The sequence below is a fragment of the Triticum urartu genome, chromosome 5A, assembly GCF_056163025.1.
Source record: "Triticum urartu cultivar PI428250 chromosome 5A, HENAU_Tu73, whole genome shotgun sequence".
In the NCBI taxonomy this organism is placed as follows: Eukaryota; Viridiplantae; Streptophyta; class Magnoliopsida; order Poales; family Poaceae; genus Triticum; species Triticum urartu.
This window is the reverse complement of record NC_141877.1, coordinates 543,898,868-543,913,271: the sequence shown is the minus strand read 5'-3', so window position 1 is coordinate 543,913,271 and position 14,404 is coordinate 543,898,868. Positions and strand designations below refer to the sequence as shown.

Sequence of the window (14,404 nt, the reverse complement as noted above, 5' to 3'; positions counted from 1 at the left end):
TCTCTTGGATTCGAAGACGGTGACTTTCCACCTTCTGAGGATGTCGTTGTGGATTTTAGGTGTCACTAGTAAGCTTGCACGTGCAACTCACGTCTCAACTAATTTTAATATACAAATATATGTGAGAATAACATACATAGAAAGATGGTTTGGTTGCACTAAAAAATATTACAAATCAAGAAAATATTTTCAAGTAGCATCATATGCATAGAGCCAAAAATACAAAATTATTTTTGATTTTACAGAAATTTCAAATTGTTCTGAAATTTTTCATTTTTTGTCAAAATTTGACAAAAAATGGGATGAATTAAATTTAAATGTATTTTCAAATCTATGTAAAACTTCCCCAGAATTATCAGTAGTATATTAGACAGAAAAATTGGCATCATTTAGGCATTGTCATGTCATCATGGGTACTCCACATTACAGAATTGCCACATAAATTTGGTGTCCACAATCCATGAGCCTGTCACATCATTATCACATATTACAAAGTAAAAGGCTCACAATACATTAGCCTCACACATGACCTCAATCCAAGGCTCACAATACATAAACCACACACATGAGCTCAATCCAAGGTTCACAATACATTATACATGAAGTGTTGCTTCAATTGATTTTGTTCTTGGTGCATTGAGCTCAGTTCCAGCTTGGAGAAGATCCTCATATTTTCCATCTTGGACGATATGACCATCCTTGAGCATGTGCCATGAGAAAAATAAAGCACAAATGAGAGACCAAGGGCCCATTATCCCATGAACATTCTAATGACAAATATTACAGAAGATGGCAAAACTTTCATGCAGAATCTGTTGTATTATTCTCATCAGGAAACATGCATAAACAACACATCGAATTGAACAACTTAACTTGCTGATAAATTTGAAACAGCATATATACCATGTGCATTAGCCTCTAAAAAGTAGTGCTTCGATTGTAAGGATAATGTTATTACCAGTATGAAGTCAGCAGCTGGTATGAACCCGACTTGATGGGTTACAAGAATTACTATTTTGCTAGCTAGTGCCCCCAATATATAATCCCGCGACACATAATCAGAACAGAGGCACCTTTAAAGAAAATATGCCTTTGTCACCAATGATCTGTGAATGACACGATTACCTGGCTATGGTTGTATGCTTCTCTTGCTCTTGCAGGTATTGAGGTAAGAATCTGCTTTGCTCGAGATATAGAATCAGCACTGCAACAAGATGAAGCATCAGGTACCAATGCTAGTAATTCTTGAAAGTGGATACCAATGATGGTTGCTCAGGTTGTCAAAATCATGAAATATTAAAATATAACAAATCTGTACTTATACATCAGGCATAAAAATAAGAGTTAATTGCACTATTAAGACATAAACTTGCAGTGCCGGTACAATTTCAAACAAAAACTTGCAAAATGACTCAACCGGGCCGTAAAATTGCTTTGCGGGACAACAAATTAATTATCACTTAAGATGTATTTTTAAAATAGAACAGCAGAGGGTGGAGTCATGTTGCTGCGTAAATACAATAATATATATGTTCCATCCATTAGGTCTCCGATAGTTTGTAAAATAAGAACATTGAATCTACTGATTAATCCCCCAACATCCCATTGTCAAACATAACAAGTAATTAGAGAAGATAATTTTGTCATGATACTTCTTAATACAACATGATTTCAGTATACAACATATATTGATCCCAAGCAAAAAATCTGGTTGAAAAAGAAAATAGAACTACAATTTAGACCGGTCAGTATAACATGCTACCGTAGGTTGTTCCCTCTTTCCTCATGATGGCACGTAAATTTCTCCCACGCACTCTCTGTATACTCTCTGTTTCTTGTGATTCAGATTAAAGGGGAATTTGTCAAATAGGCATATAAATACATTGCTTAGAAGTTGAAAACAATATGTAGTTCCATTTAATTCTAGAAAGCTAGTACTATAATATGATATTTGGGAAACGCTTGCCTGCTATCAGCCGCCTCCTCTATGTGACGCGTGTACACGAGTCCTTTGCGTCACTACATACAGGAGGCATAATCTCTATGCCACAGAATATACCATTAATTATCATGGTCGAGGATAGCAAAATACAAACCCCAAAGTGAGATATATCCAGAGAATTTAAGCCTCTCAGTGTAAAAAAATCTGGCCAAAATATATACCTTTTGAAAGGAAACCATGTCCTAAATGAATAGCCTGCATGCCGCACAAAATATTAAATGTCTCCTAAATATGTAGAATAGTTATAGCTCCTGTCGGGTGGGCGGGCGGTGCAGGTCTGTCTGGGCCAAGAAAAGGCTTCGCTGACCTCTATTTGCAAACAAAATTTTAATGCAAACTTTAATGTAGTTGCACGTTCATGGCTGATCAGGCATAAATGAATGATTGAGATGGAACTAAAATATCAAACTATAATTGTTGAATGATTGGTAATGCGACTCGTAATCAGAATAACAAAGGAGATAAAAACATATGAAACTCGATACCCTTTAGAAACAAATGTCACCCGCTCCTTCCTCAGCAGCTTTGTATCAATCTCATCACCCACGTTCACAAGAACAACTCCCATGTGTGACCAAATGTGACCCGTCTCTAGCCTGCAGGCATGCAAGTGAGATGGATGTTGACTTGCTCTTGCATGAGTAGTAGATGATCCTTATGAATCTTGTTCAAATACCTCACTGTGCCAGCTTCATCTTGCTGTAAGTGTTTAGAGTATACAGCAAATACTTATTCAGGCTTTACCACAAAAGTAGAATGCAATTGTTAGACACATCTATTTTTTTGCATAACCAGCAGGCACACCTCATGCTTACTTCCCATAGCAAACTCTCGTGCAGAAGCATGTTGGGCGCATCACCTGGAAGGCACAAACATGCATGAATTAGGATAGCCTGGGTATATCAGCTTTTAATTCTTTTGCATATAAACATACTACTACAGTAAAGTGTGCCACTAAGGTATATGCGTATAGCTACGGATGTTTCCAGTATACCTGAATATTTTGCTTGGCCATCAACATGTTTGAATGACGGAACATCTCCAGTTAACTGTCAAAAGTCATCTTAAAAAATTACAGGGATCTTGAAGGTAAAAGGTGGCAAGTCCACACTGAGAAAATTTAGCAATACACTAGAAATACTGATGGATACTCATGGACATAAGTTCTCTAGAGTATATTAGTCATTGACATATTAGAACCTCGCATGATATTAGTCAATTATTAGCCATTGAATTTCAGGTTGTCTGTGTGGTAAAAGTATTACCATCTAAAATTCCTTACATATGCTAATGCAGGGCCGACCATTGCTCTACTTGTTAACGGATTTTAGACAAAAGCACACCATAGATGTCCCGGTACAGAAAGACAAAGCTCCTCCAGGTTGTACGGATGCCTAGAAATGTAGTATAACAAACAAGACGTGCTCTTTTTGAAATTTCAAATAGCGTGGCCTCATAGAAAAGCTCATGCGCGTGACTGATCAAACTGGTCATGGCATAATAAGAAAGCACGCACCGTATCGGGCTAGGATGTTCTCATTCTACAAGATTTGGCCGTTGTGGATGAAGGAAATATGCCCTAAAGGCAATAATAAAGTTATTATTTATTTCCTTATAATCATGATAAATGTTTATTATTCATGCTAGAATTGTATTAACCGGAAACATAATACATGTGTGAATACATAGACAAACAAAGTGTCACTAGTATGCCTCTACTTGACTAGCTCGTTAATCAAAGATGGTTATGTTTCCTGACCATGAACAATGAGTTGTTATTTGATTAACGAGGTCACATCATTAGTTGAATGATCTGATTAACATGACCCATTCCATTAGCTTAGCACCCGATCGTTTAGTATGTTGCTATTGCTTTCTTCATGACTTATACATGTTCCTATGACTATGAGATTATGCAACTCCCGTTTACCGGAGGAACACTTTGGATGCTACCAAACGTCACAACGTAACTGGGTGATTATAAAGGAGCATTACAGGTGTCTCCAAAGGTAGATGTTGGGTTGGCGTATTTCGAGATTAGGATTTGTCACTCCGATTGTCGGAGAGGTATCTCTGGGCCCTCTCGGTAATACACATCACATAAGCCTTGCAAGCATTACAACTAATATGTTAGTTGTGAGATGATGTATTACGGAACGAGTAAAGAGACTTGCCGGTAACGAGATTGAACTAGGTATTGGATACCGACGATCGAATCTCGGGCAAGTAACATACCGATGACAAAGGGAACAACGTATGTTGTTATGCGGTCTGACCGATAAAGATCTTCATAGAATATGTAGGAGCCAATATGGGCATCCAGGTCCCGCTATTGGTTATTGACCGGAGACGTGTCTCGGTCATGTCTACATTGTTCTCAAACCCGTGGGGTCTGCACGCTTAAGGTTACGATGACGGTTACATTATGAGTTTATGCATTTTGATGTACCGAAGGTTGTTCGGAGTCCCGGATGTGATCACGGACATGACGAGGAGTCTCGAAATGGTCGAGACGTAAATATTGATATATTGGAAGCCTATGTTTGGACATCGGAAGTGTTCCGGGTGAAATCGGGATTTTACCGGGTTACCGGGAGGTTACCGAAACCCCCCGGGAGCCATATGGGCCTTCATGGGCCTTAGTGGAAAGGAGAAAAGGGCAGCCCAAGGGGGCTGTGCACTTCCCCCCTCCCCTAGTCCTATTAGGACTAGGAGAGGTGGCCGGCCACCCTTCTCCCCCTTTCCCCCTTGGGAATCCTAGTTGGAATAGGATTGGGGGGGGGGGGGAGTCCTACTCCCGGAAGGAGTAGGACTCCTCCTGCGCCCTCTCCCTGGCCGGCGCCCCCCTCCCCCCTTGGCTCCTTTATATACTGAGGTAGAGGCACCCTAGAACACACAAGTTGATCCACGTGATCTATTCCTTAGCCGTGTGCGGTGCCCCCTGCCACCATATACCTCGATAATACTGTAGCGGAGTTTAGGCGAAGCCCTGCTGCTGTAGTTCATCAAGATCGTCACCACGCCGTCGTGTTGACGAAACTCTACCCCGACACTTTGCTGGATCGGAGTTCGGGGATTGTCATCGAGCTGAACGTGTGCTCGAACTCGGAGGTGCCGTAGTTTCGGTGCTTGATCGGTTGGATCGTGAAGACGTACGACTACTTCCTCTACGTCGTGTCATCGCTTCCGCAGTCGGTCTGCGTTGGGTACGTAGACAACACTCTCCCCCTCGTTGCTATGCATCACATGATCTTGCATGTCCGTAGGAAATTTTTTGAAATTACTACGAAACCCAACAGTGGCATCCGAGTCAGGTTATTTATGTTGATGTTATATGCACGAGTAGAACACAAGTGAGTTGTGGACGATACAAGTCATACTGCCTACCAGCATGTCATACTTTGGTTCGGCGGTATTGTTGGACGAGACGACCCGGACCAACCTTACGCGTACGCTTATGCGAGACCGGTTCCCTCGACGTGCTTTGCACATAGATGGCTTGCGGGCGACTGTCTCTCCAACTTTAGTTGAACCAAGTATGGCTACGCCCGGTCCTTGCGAAGGTTAAAACGGAGTCTATTTGACAAACTATCGTTGTGGTTTTGATGCGTAGGTGAGATTGGTTCTTACTTAAGCCCGTAGCAGCCACGTAAAACATGCAACAACAAAGTAGAGGAAGTCTAACTTGTTTTTGCAGGGCATGTTGTGATGTGATATGGTCAAGGCATGATGCTGAATTTTATTGTATGAGATGATCATGTTTTGTAACCGAGTTATCGGCAACTGGCAGGAGCCATATGGTTGTCGCTTTATTGTATGCAATGCAATCGCGATGTAATGCTTTACTTTATTACTAAACGGTAGTGATAGTCGTGGAAGCATAAGATTGGCGAGACGACAACGATGCTACGATGGAGATCAAGGTGTCGCGCCGGTGACGATGGTGATCATGACGGTGCTTCGGAGATGGAGATCACAAGCACAAGATGATGATGGCCATATCATATCACTTATATTGATTGCATGTGATGTTTATCTTTTTATGCATCTTATCTTGCTTTGATTGACGGTAGCATTATAAGATGATCTCTCACTAAATTATCAAGAAGTGTTCTCCCTGAGTATGCACCGTTGCCAAAGTTCGTCGTGCCCAGACACCACGTGATGATCGGGTGTGATAAGCTCTACGTCCATCTACAACGGGTGCAAGCCAGTTTTGCACACGCAGAATACTCAGGTTAAACTTGACGAGCCTAGCATATGCAGATATGGCCTCGGAACACGGAGACCGAAAGGTCGAGCGTGAATCATATAGTAGATATGATCAACATAAACGATGTTCACCATTGAAAACTACTCCATCTCACGTGATGATCGATTATGGTTTAGTTGATTTGGATCACGTAATCACTTAGAAGATTAGAGGGATGTCTATCTAAGTGGGAGTTCTTAAGTAATATGATTAATTGAACTTAAATTTATCATGAACTTAGTACCTGATAGTATCTTGCTTGTTTATGTTGATTGTAGATAGATGGCTCGTGCTGTTGTTCCGTTGAATTTTAATGCGTTCCTTGAGAAAGCAAAGTTGAAAGATGATGGTAGCAATTACACGGACTGGGTCCGTAACTTGAGGATTATCCTCATTGCTGCACAGAAGAATTACGTCCTGGAAGCACCGCTGGGTGCCAGGCCTGCTGCTGGAGCAACACCAGATGTTATGAACGTCTGGCAGAGCAAAGCTGATGACTACTCGATAGTTCAGTGTGCCATGCTTTACGGCTTAGAATCGGGACTTCAACGATGTTTTGAACGTCATGGAGCATATGAGATGTTCCAGGAGTTGAAGTTAATATTTCAAGCAAATGCCCGAATTGAGAGATATGAAGTCTCCAATAAGTTCTATAGCTGCAAGATGGAGGAGAACAGTTCTGTCAGTGAGCATATACTCAAAATGTCTGGGTATAATAATCACTTGATTCAATTGGGAGTTAATCTTCCGAATGATTGCGTCATTGACAGAATTCTCCAATCACTGCCACCAAGCTACAAGAGCTTCGTGATGAACTATAATATGCAAGGGATGAACAAGACTATTCCCGAACTCTTCGCAATGCTGAAAGCTGCGGAGGTAGAAATCAAAAAGGAGCATCAAGTGTTGATGGTTAACAAAACCACTAGTTTCAAGAAAAAGGGCAAAGGGAAGAAGAAGGGGAACTTCAAGAAGAACGGCAAGAAAGTTGCTGCTCAGGAGAAGAAACCCAAGTCTGGACCTAAGCCTGAAACTGAGTGCTTCTACTGCAAGCAGACTGGTCACTGGAAGCGGAACTGCCCCAAGTATTTGGCGGATAAGAAGGATGGCAAGGTGAACAAAGGTATATGTGATATACATGTTATTGATGTGTACCTTACTAGAGCTCGCAGTACACCTGGGTATTTAATACTGGTTCTGTTGCTAATATTTGCAACTCGAAACAGGGACTACGGAATAAGCGGGCACTGGCAAAGGACGAGGTGACGATGCGCGTGGGAAACGGTTCCAAAGTTGATGTGATCGCGGTCGGCACGCTACCTCTACATCTATCTTCGGGATTAATATTAGACCTAAATAATTGTTATTTGGTGCCAAGCGTTGAGCATGAACATTATATCTGGATCTTGTTTAATGCGAGATGGTTATTCATTTAAATCAGAGAATAATGGTTGTTCTATTTATATGAGTAATATCTTTTATGGTCATGCACCCTTGAAGAGTGGTCTATTCTTATTGGATCTCGATAGTAGTAATACACATATTCATAATGTTGAAGCCAAAAGATGCAGAGTTGATAATGAAAGTGCAACTTATTTGTGGCACTGTCGTTTAGGTCATATCGGTATAAAGCGCATGAAGAAACTCCATACTGATGGACTTTTGGAACCACTTGATTATGAATCACTTGGTACTTGCGAACCGTGCCTCATGGGCAAGATGACTAAAACACCGTTCTCCGGTACTATGGAGAGAGCAACAGATTTGTTGGAAATCATACATACCGATGTATGTGGTCCGATGAATATTGAGGCTCGTGGCGGATATCGTTATTTTCTCACCTTCACAGATGATTTAAGAAGATATGGTTATATCTACTTAATGAAACATAAATCTGAAACATTTGAAAAGTTCAAAGAATTTCAGAGTGAAGTTGAAAATCATCGTAACAAGAAAATAAAGTTTCTACGATCTGATCGTGGAGGAGAATATTTGAGTTACGAGTTTGGTGTACATTTGAAAAATTGTGGAATAGTTTCGCAACTCACGCCACCTGGAACACCACAGCGTAATGGTGTGTCCGAACATCGTAATCGTACTTTACTGGATATGGTGCGATCTATGATGTCTCTTACTGATTTACCGCTATCGTTTTGGGGTTATGCTTTAGAGACGGCCGCATTCACGTTAAATAGGGCACCATCAAAATCCGTTGAGACGACGCCTTATGAACTGTGGTTTGGCAAGAAACCAAAGTTGTCGTTTCTTAAAGTTTGGGGCTGCGATGCTTATGTGAAAAAGCTTCAACCTGATAAGCTCGAACCCAAATCGGAGAAATGTGTCTTCATAGGATACCCAAAGGAGACTGTTGGGTACACCTTCTATCACAGATCCGAAGGCAAGACATTCGTTGCTAAGAATGGATCCTTTCTAGAGAAGGAGTTTCTCTCGAAAGAAGTGAGTGGGAGGAAAGTAGAACTTGATGAGGTAACTGTACCTGCTCCCTTACTGGAAAGTAGTACATCACAGAAAACTGTTTCAGTGACACCTACACCAGTTAGTGAGGAAGCCAATGATAATGAAACTTCAGATCAAGATACTACTAAACCTCGTAGATCAACCAGAGTAAGATCCGCACCAGAGTGGGACGGTAATCCTGTTCTGCAAGTCATGCTACTAGATCATGATGAACCTACGAACTATGAAGAAGCGATGGTGAGCCCAGATTCCGCAAAGTGGCTTGAAGCCATGAAATCTGAGATGGGATCCATGTATGAAAACAAAGTATGGACTTTGGTTGACTTGCCTGATGATCGGCAAGCAATTGAAAATAAATGGATCTTTAAGAAGAAGACTGACGCTGATGGTAATGTTACTGTCTACAAAGCTCGACTTGTCGCAAAAGGTTTTCGGCAAGTTCAAGGGATTGACTACGATGAGACCTTCTCACTCGTAGCGATGCTTAAGTCCGTCCGAATCATGTTAGCGATTGCCGCATTTTATGATTATGAAATTTGGCAGATGGATGTCAAAACTGCATTCCTGAATGGATTTCTGAAAGAAGAGTTGTATATGATGCAACCGGAAGGTTTTGTCGATCCAAAGGGAGCTAACAAAGTGTGCAAGCTCCAGCGATCCATTTATGGACTGGTGCAAGCCTCTCGGAGTTGGAATAAACGTTTTGATAGTGTGATCAAAGCATTTGGTTTTATACAGACTTTCGGAGAAGCCTGTATTTACAAGAAAGTGAGTGGGAGCTCTGTAGCATTTCTGATATTATATGTGGATGACATATTGCTAATTGGAAATGATATAGAATTTCTGGATAGCATAAAGGGATACTTGAATAAAAGTTTTTCAATGAAAGACTTCGGTGAAGCTGCTTACATATTAGGCATTAAGATCTATAGAGATAGATCAAGACGCTTAATTGGACTTTCACAAAGCACATACCTTGACAAAATTTTGAAGAAGTTCAAAATGGATCAAGCAAAGAAAGGGTTCTTGCCTGTGTTACAAGGTGTGAAGTTGAGTAAGACTCAATGCCCGACCACTGCGGAAGGTAGAGAGAATATGAAAGATGTTCCCTATGCATCAGCCATAGGATCTATCATGTATGCAATGCTGTGTACCAGACCTGATGTGTGCCTTGCTATAAGTTTAGCAGGGAGGTACCAAAGTATCCAGGAGTGGATCACTGGACAGCGGTCAAGAACATCCTAAAATACCTGAAAAGGACTAAGGATATGTTTCTCGTATATGGAGGTGACAAAGAGCTCACCGTAAAAGGTTACGTTGATGCAAGCTTTGACACTGATCTGGACGATTCTAAATCGCAAACCGGATACGTGTTTACATTAAACGGTGGAGCTGTCAGTTGGTGCAGTTCTAAACAAAGCGTCGTAGCGGGATCTACATGTGAAGCGGAGTACATAGCTGCTTCGGAAGCAGCGGACGAAGGAGTCTGGATGAAGGAGTTCATATCCGATCTAGGTGTCATACCTAATGCATCGGGTCCAATGAAAATCTTTTGTGACAATACTGGTGCAATTGCCTTGGCAAAGGAATCCAGATTTCACAAAAGGACCAAACACATCAAGAGACGCTTCAACTCCATCCGGGATCTAGTCCAGGTGGGAGACACAGAGATTTGCAAGATACATACGGATCTGAATGTTGCAGACCCGTTGACTAAGCCTCTTCCACGAGCAAAACATGATCAGCACCAAGGCTCAATGGGTGTTAGAATCATTACAATGTAATCTAGATTATTGACTCTAGTGCAAGTGGGAGACTGAAGGAAATATGCCCTAGAGGCAATAATAAAGTTATTATTTATTTCCTTATAATCATGATAAATGTTTATTATTCATGCTAGAATTGTATTAACCGGAAACATAATACATGTGTGAATACATAGACAAACAAAGTGTCACTAGTATGCCTCTACTTGACTAGCTCGTTAATCAAAGATGGTTATGTTTCCTGACCATGAACAATGAGTTGTTATTTGATTAACGAGGTCACATCATTAGTTGAATGATCTGATTGACATGACCCATTCCATTAGCTTAGCACCCGATCGTTTAGTATGTTGTTATTGCTTTCTTCATGACTTATACATGTTCCTATGACTATGAGATTATGCAACTCCCGTTTACCGGAGGAACACTTTGGATGCTACCAAACGTCACAACGTAACTGGGTGATTATAAAGGAGCATTACAGGTGTCTCCAAAGGTAGATGTTGGGTTGGCGTATTTCGAGATTAGGATTTGTCACTCCGATTGTCGGAGAGGTATCTCTGGGCCCTCTCGGTAATACACATCACATAAGCCTTGCAAGCATTACAACTAATATGTTAGTTGTGAGATGATGTATTACGGAACGAGTAAAGAGACTTGCCGGTAACGAGATTGAACTAGGTATTGGATACCGACGATCGAATCTCGGGCAAGTAACATACCGATGACAAAGGGAACAACGTATGTTGTTATGCGGTCTGACCGATAAAGATCTTCGTAGAATATGTAGGAGCCAATATGGGCATCCAGGTCCCGCTATTGGTTATTGACCGGAGACGTGTCTCGGTCATGTCTACATTGTTCTCGAACCCGTAGGGTCCGCACGCTTAAGGTTACGATGACAGTTACATTATGAGTTTATGCATTTTGATATACCGAAGGTTGTTCGGAGTCCCGGATGTGATCACGGACATGACGAGGAGTCTCGAAATGGTCGAGACGTAAAGATTGATATATTGGAAGCCTATGTTTGGACATTGGAAGTGTTCCGGGTGAAATCGGGATTTTACCGGGTTACCGGGAGGTTACCGGAACCCCCCGGGAGCCATATGGGCCTTCATGGGCCTTAGTGGAAAGGAGAAAAGGGCAGCCCAAGGGGGCTGCGCACCTCCCCCTCCCCTAGTCCTATTAGGACTAGGAGAGGTGGCCGGCCACCCTTCTCCCCCTTTCCCCCTTGGGAATCCTAGTTGGAATAGGATTGGGGGGGGGGGGGAGTCCTACTCCCGGAAGGAGTAGGACTCCTCCTGCGCCCTCTCCCTGGCCGACGCCCCCCCTCCCCCCTTGGCTCCTTTATATACTGAGGTAGAGGCACCCTAGAACACACAAGTTGATCCACGTGATCTATTCCTTAGCCGTGTGCGGTGCCCCCTGCCACCATATACCTCGGTAATACTGTAGCGGAGTTTAGGCGAAGCCCTGCTGCTGTAGTTCATCAAGATCGTCACCACGCCGTCGTGCTGACGAAACTCTACCCCGACACTTTGCTGGATCGGAGTCCAGGGATCGTCATCGAGCTGAACGTGTGCTCGAACTCGGAGGTGCCGTAGTTTCGGTGCTTGATCGGTTGGATCGTGAAGACGTACGACTACTTCCTCTACGTCGTGTCATCGCTTCCGCAGTCGGTCTGCGTTGGGTACGTAGACAACACTCTCCCCCTCGTTGCTATGCATCACATGATCTTGCATGTGCGTAGGAAATTTTTTGAAATTACTACGAAACCCAACAGTGGATTAGCCGATGGTGTGGCGGCCAAACCTTAGAGCTCTTGGGACGACCACCTTGAACATCCGGACGGTGGTAACCAGGTCGGCCACGGACTTGGAGCCAGGGCCGGTCCTGAGAATTTAGGGGCCTGGGGAAAGACAACAAAAAGGGGCCCTAACCCCTAAGGCCACATAAACATATGCTGGTTTTTTTTCTATTTCAGTTGCAAATAAATACTCGATACACTATAATTTTGTTGCCTTATCATCTTAGTTATTCAGAAAAGTGGGTTCATAAACATTCACAGTAAAAGTTGTAGTCAATTGGCATGTTTTTTATTAGGTGAATAAGTAACAGTTTTGTGCTTACTCAATATATTGTCATCCTATAATTTTTCATTAGGTTGTTCCTCAGCAGTAACTAAGCTAGCTGTTCTGAATTCCTAGCAGTAGAAGTACTCGTCTGTATTCTAACAAATTGTTTATGCTCCTTTCGAGGCCTCAGTCAAGTCATATGCCAGTTTTCATTCTCATTACCAGATGGATATACTAACAATCTTGCTAATTAGCACACAAATATATAGGGTACAAGTAATTAAGAACACTGCTGATCAAATAAAAAAATTCTAAGAAAGGTATGGAGCAAGATATTTGGATGGCTAGAAAAATATAAATTGCTAAATTTTGTTGCTGCTTACAAGTCACGAACATACATCTCAGTTCCTCTTTTCGAATCCCAATCAAAACATGAAATCAGAGTGAGAAAGAGATATGTATGAGGATGATCTTTATGAATGAATGAACGATCTCACAAGACTATAGAAGAGGGAATTTTTGAGTTGAGAAGCGATTAATCACAATCTGGAAAATCGTAATACCTTCTTCCACTAATTGCGCCCTGCAGCCGGAAATCTCGATTAGACGTCCTCATACATATATGTGAGGCGTTCTCGACCTTGGCAAGGCTGAGTCTCATGCTGATTTGTTTCCAATTGGGGAAGAGATGGAATTAAGCCGAGAAGATTGCGTGTGTGACAAGCCGAGGATGAACACCATGTACGCACAGGCAGCTCGCCCGGGCAGCTCTGGGTCAGGTCCTTGCAGCAGGCCAAGACGGGGCAGTTGTCGCGGCCCTTGTGCGGGGTCACGGAGAGGCCCACGTTGAAGCCGTCCACCACGCTCACCCCGTAGGACGATTGCTCGTTGCCGCCGTGGTGGAGGGAGACCTGCGGTGGAGAACTGGAGCCGCCCGCCGCAGTCGCCTGTCGCGCAGCCGGTGCGCGCCCAGATGCGGCTGGACCAGGCGTGGGTGGGCGTCGGGAAGGAGCGGTGGGAGAGCGACGGGAGGAAGAAGCCGCCCCCCTCCAGGACCTCACTGCCGGCGTTCCCCTGGATGCCCGGCCAGATCGGGTTCACGACGGTCAGGGTCATCGGTGGTATGTGTGCGGATCGGACGACATGCTAGGTGCGGCGATGCGGGTGCAGGGAGGGCGGCTTGGCACCGGGGATGCGGGGACGGGGAGGTGAGGCGCCGATCGGGAGAGGAGGGAGGTTGGGGATGGAGCGCTCTTGTGCATGCGAACGTGCGAGGAGGAAGTGGTGCGCGGCGTGCGTGCGATCAGTCTAAACAGTTTTTCTCAGAAGAGGTGAAGGAGTTTAGGAGTGGCAGGGTGGGTAATTAAAATGTAAAACACGTTTGATATGTTGGAGTGATTTAGACCATCAGATCATATGCTTCAATGGATAAGATGACTCGGTTCTCCGTCCTCTCGTCCTTTTATAGTGGCAGTAGATACGGTGTGTAATGCCCCTGTTTTTATCTTTCGGTAATGTAGATGCAGTATCATTTGACGGTGTACTTTGGTATGAGGCCCCGAGCGTCCGTGACCAGAGGAAAAGAGCGTGTCAACGTATAGGCAGACAACTCATTCCACGGTCAAGAAGGCGACGCTGAACCGTTCGTTCATCCGTGAGAGCCAGGCTCCCCCGCTGCGACCGCGAGAGTAGGTGGGAATGCCTCGCCTTCATCATCAAGTCAAAGGAAAAAAAAAGGGAGTGCACCGTAGAGGTAGGTAGGTGGGGAAGTTTCCAGCGCCCGGTCCGAACCTGCGGCCGGCCGCGGCCGCGCGTGTCAGCGCGCCGC

At 43.5% G+C, this 14,404-nt stretch overlaps 1 protein-coding gene across 9 annotated transcripts; it reads right to left on the bottom strand.

Annotated features, from left to right (window-relative positions):
• Positions 1 to 379: 379 nt before the first annotated feature.
• LOC125530730 (uncharacterized) lies at positions 380 to 13,990 on the bottom strand. Of its 9 annotated transcripts, XM_087521598.1 has the most exons (8): positions 13,140 to 13,976; positions 12,314 to 12,436; positions 2,997 to 3,051; positions 2,807 to 2,861; positions 2,679 to 2,701; positions 2,488 to 2,598; positions 1,126 to 1,204; positions 380 to 698 (listed from the first exon to the last, which is right to left on the bottom strand). In XM_087521598.1, the coding sequence occupies exons 4-8, from the start codon at positions 2,822 to 2,824 to the stop codon at positions 594 to 596; spliced, it is 336 nt and encodes a 111-aa protein (XP_087377724.1). In that variant the 5' UTR covers positions 2,825 to 2,861; positions 2,997 to 3,051; positions 12,314 to 12,436; positions 13,140 to 13,976; the 3' UTR covers positions 380 to 593. The 9 variants fall into 9 exon arrangements, 3 of the variants coding, with proteins under 3 accessions (XP_087377724.1, XP_087377723.1, XP_087377725.1); XR_015602635.1 differs by having other exon boundaries at positions 380 to 1,204; positions 1,763 to 2,598; positions 12,314 to 12,410; positions 13,140 to 13,968; XM_087521597.1 differs by lacking the exon at positions 12,314 to 12,436 and having other exon boundaries at positions 13,140 to 13,972.
• Positions 13,991 to 14,404: the final 414 nt, after the last annotated feature.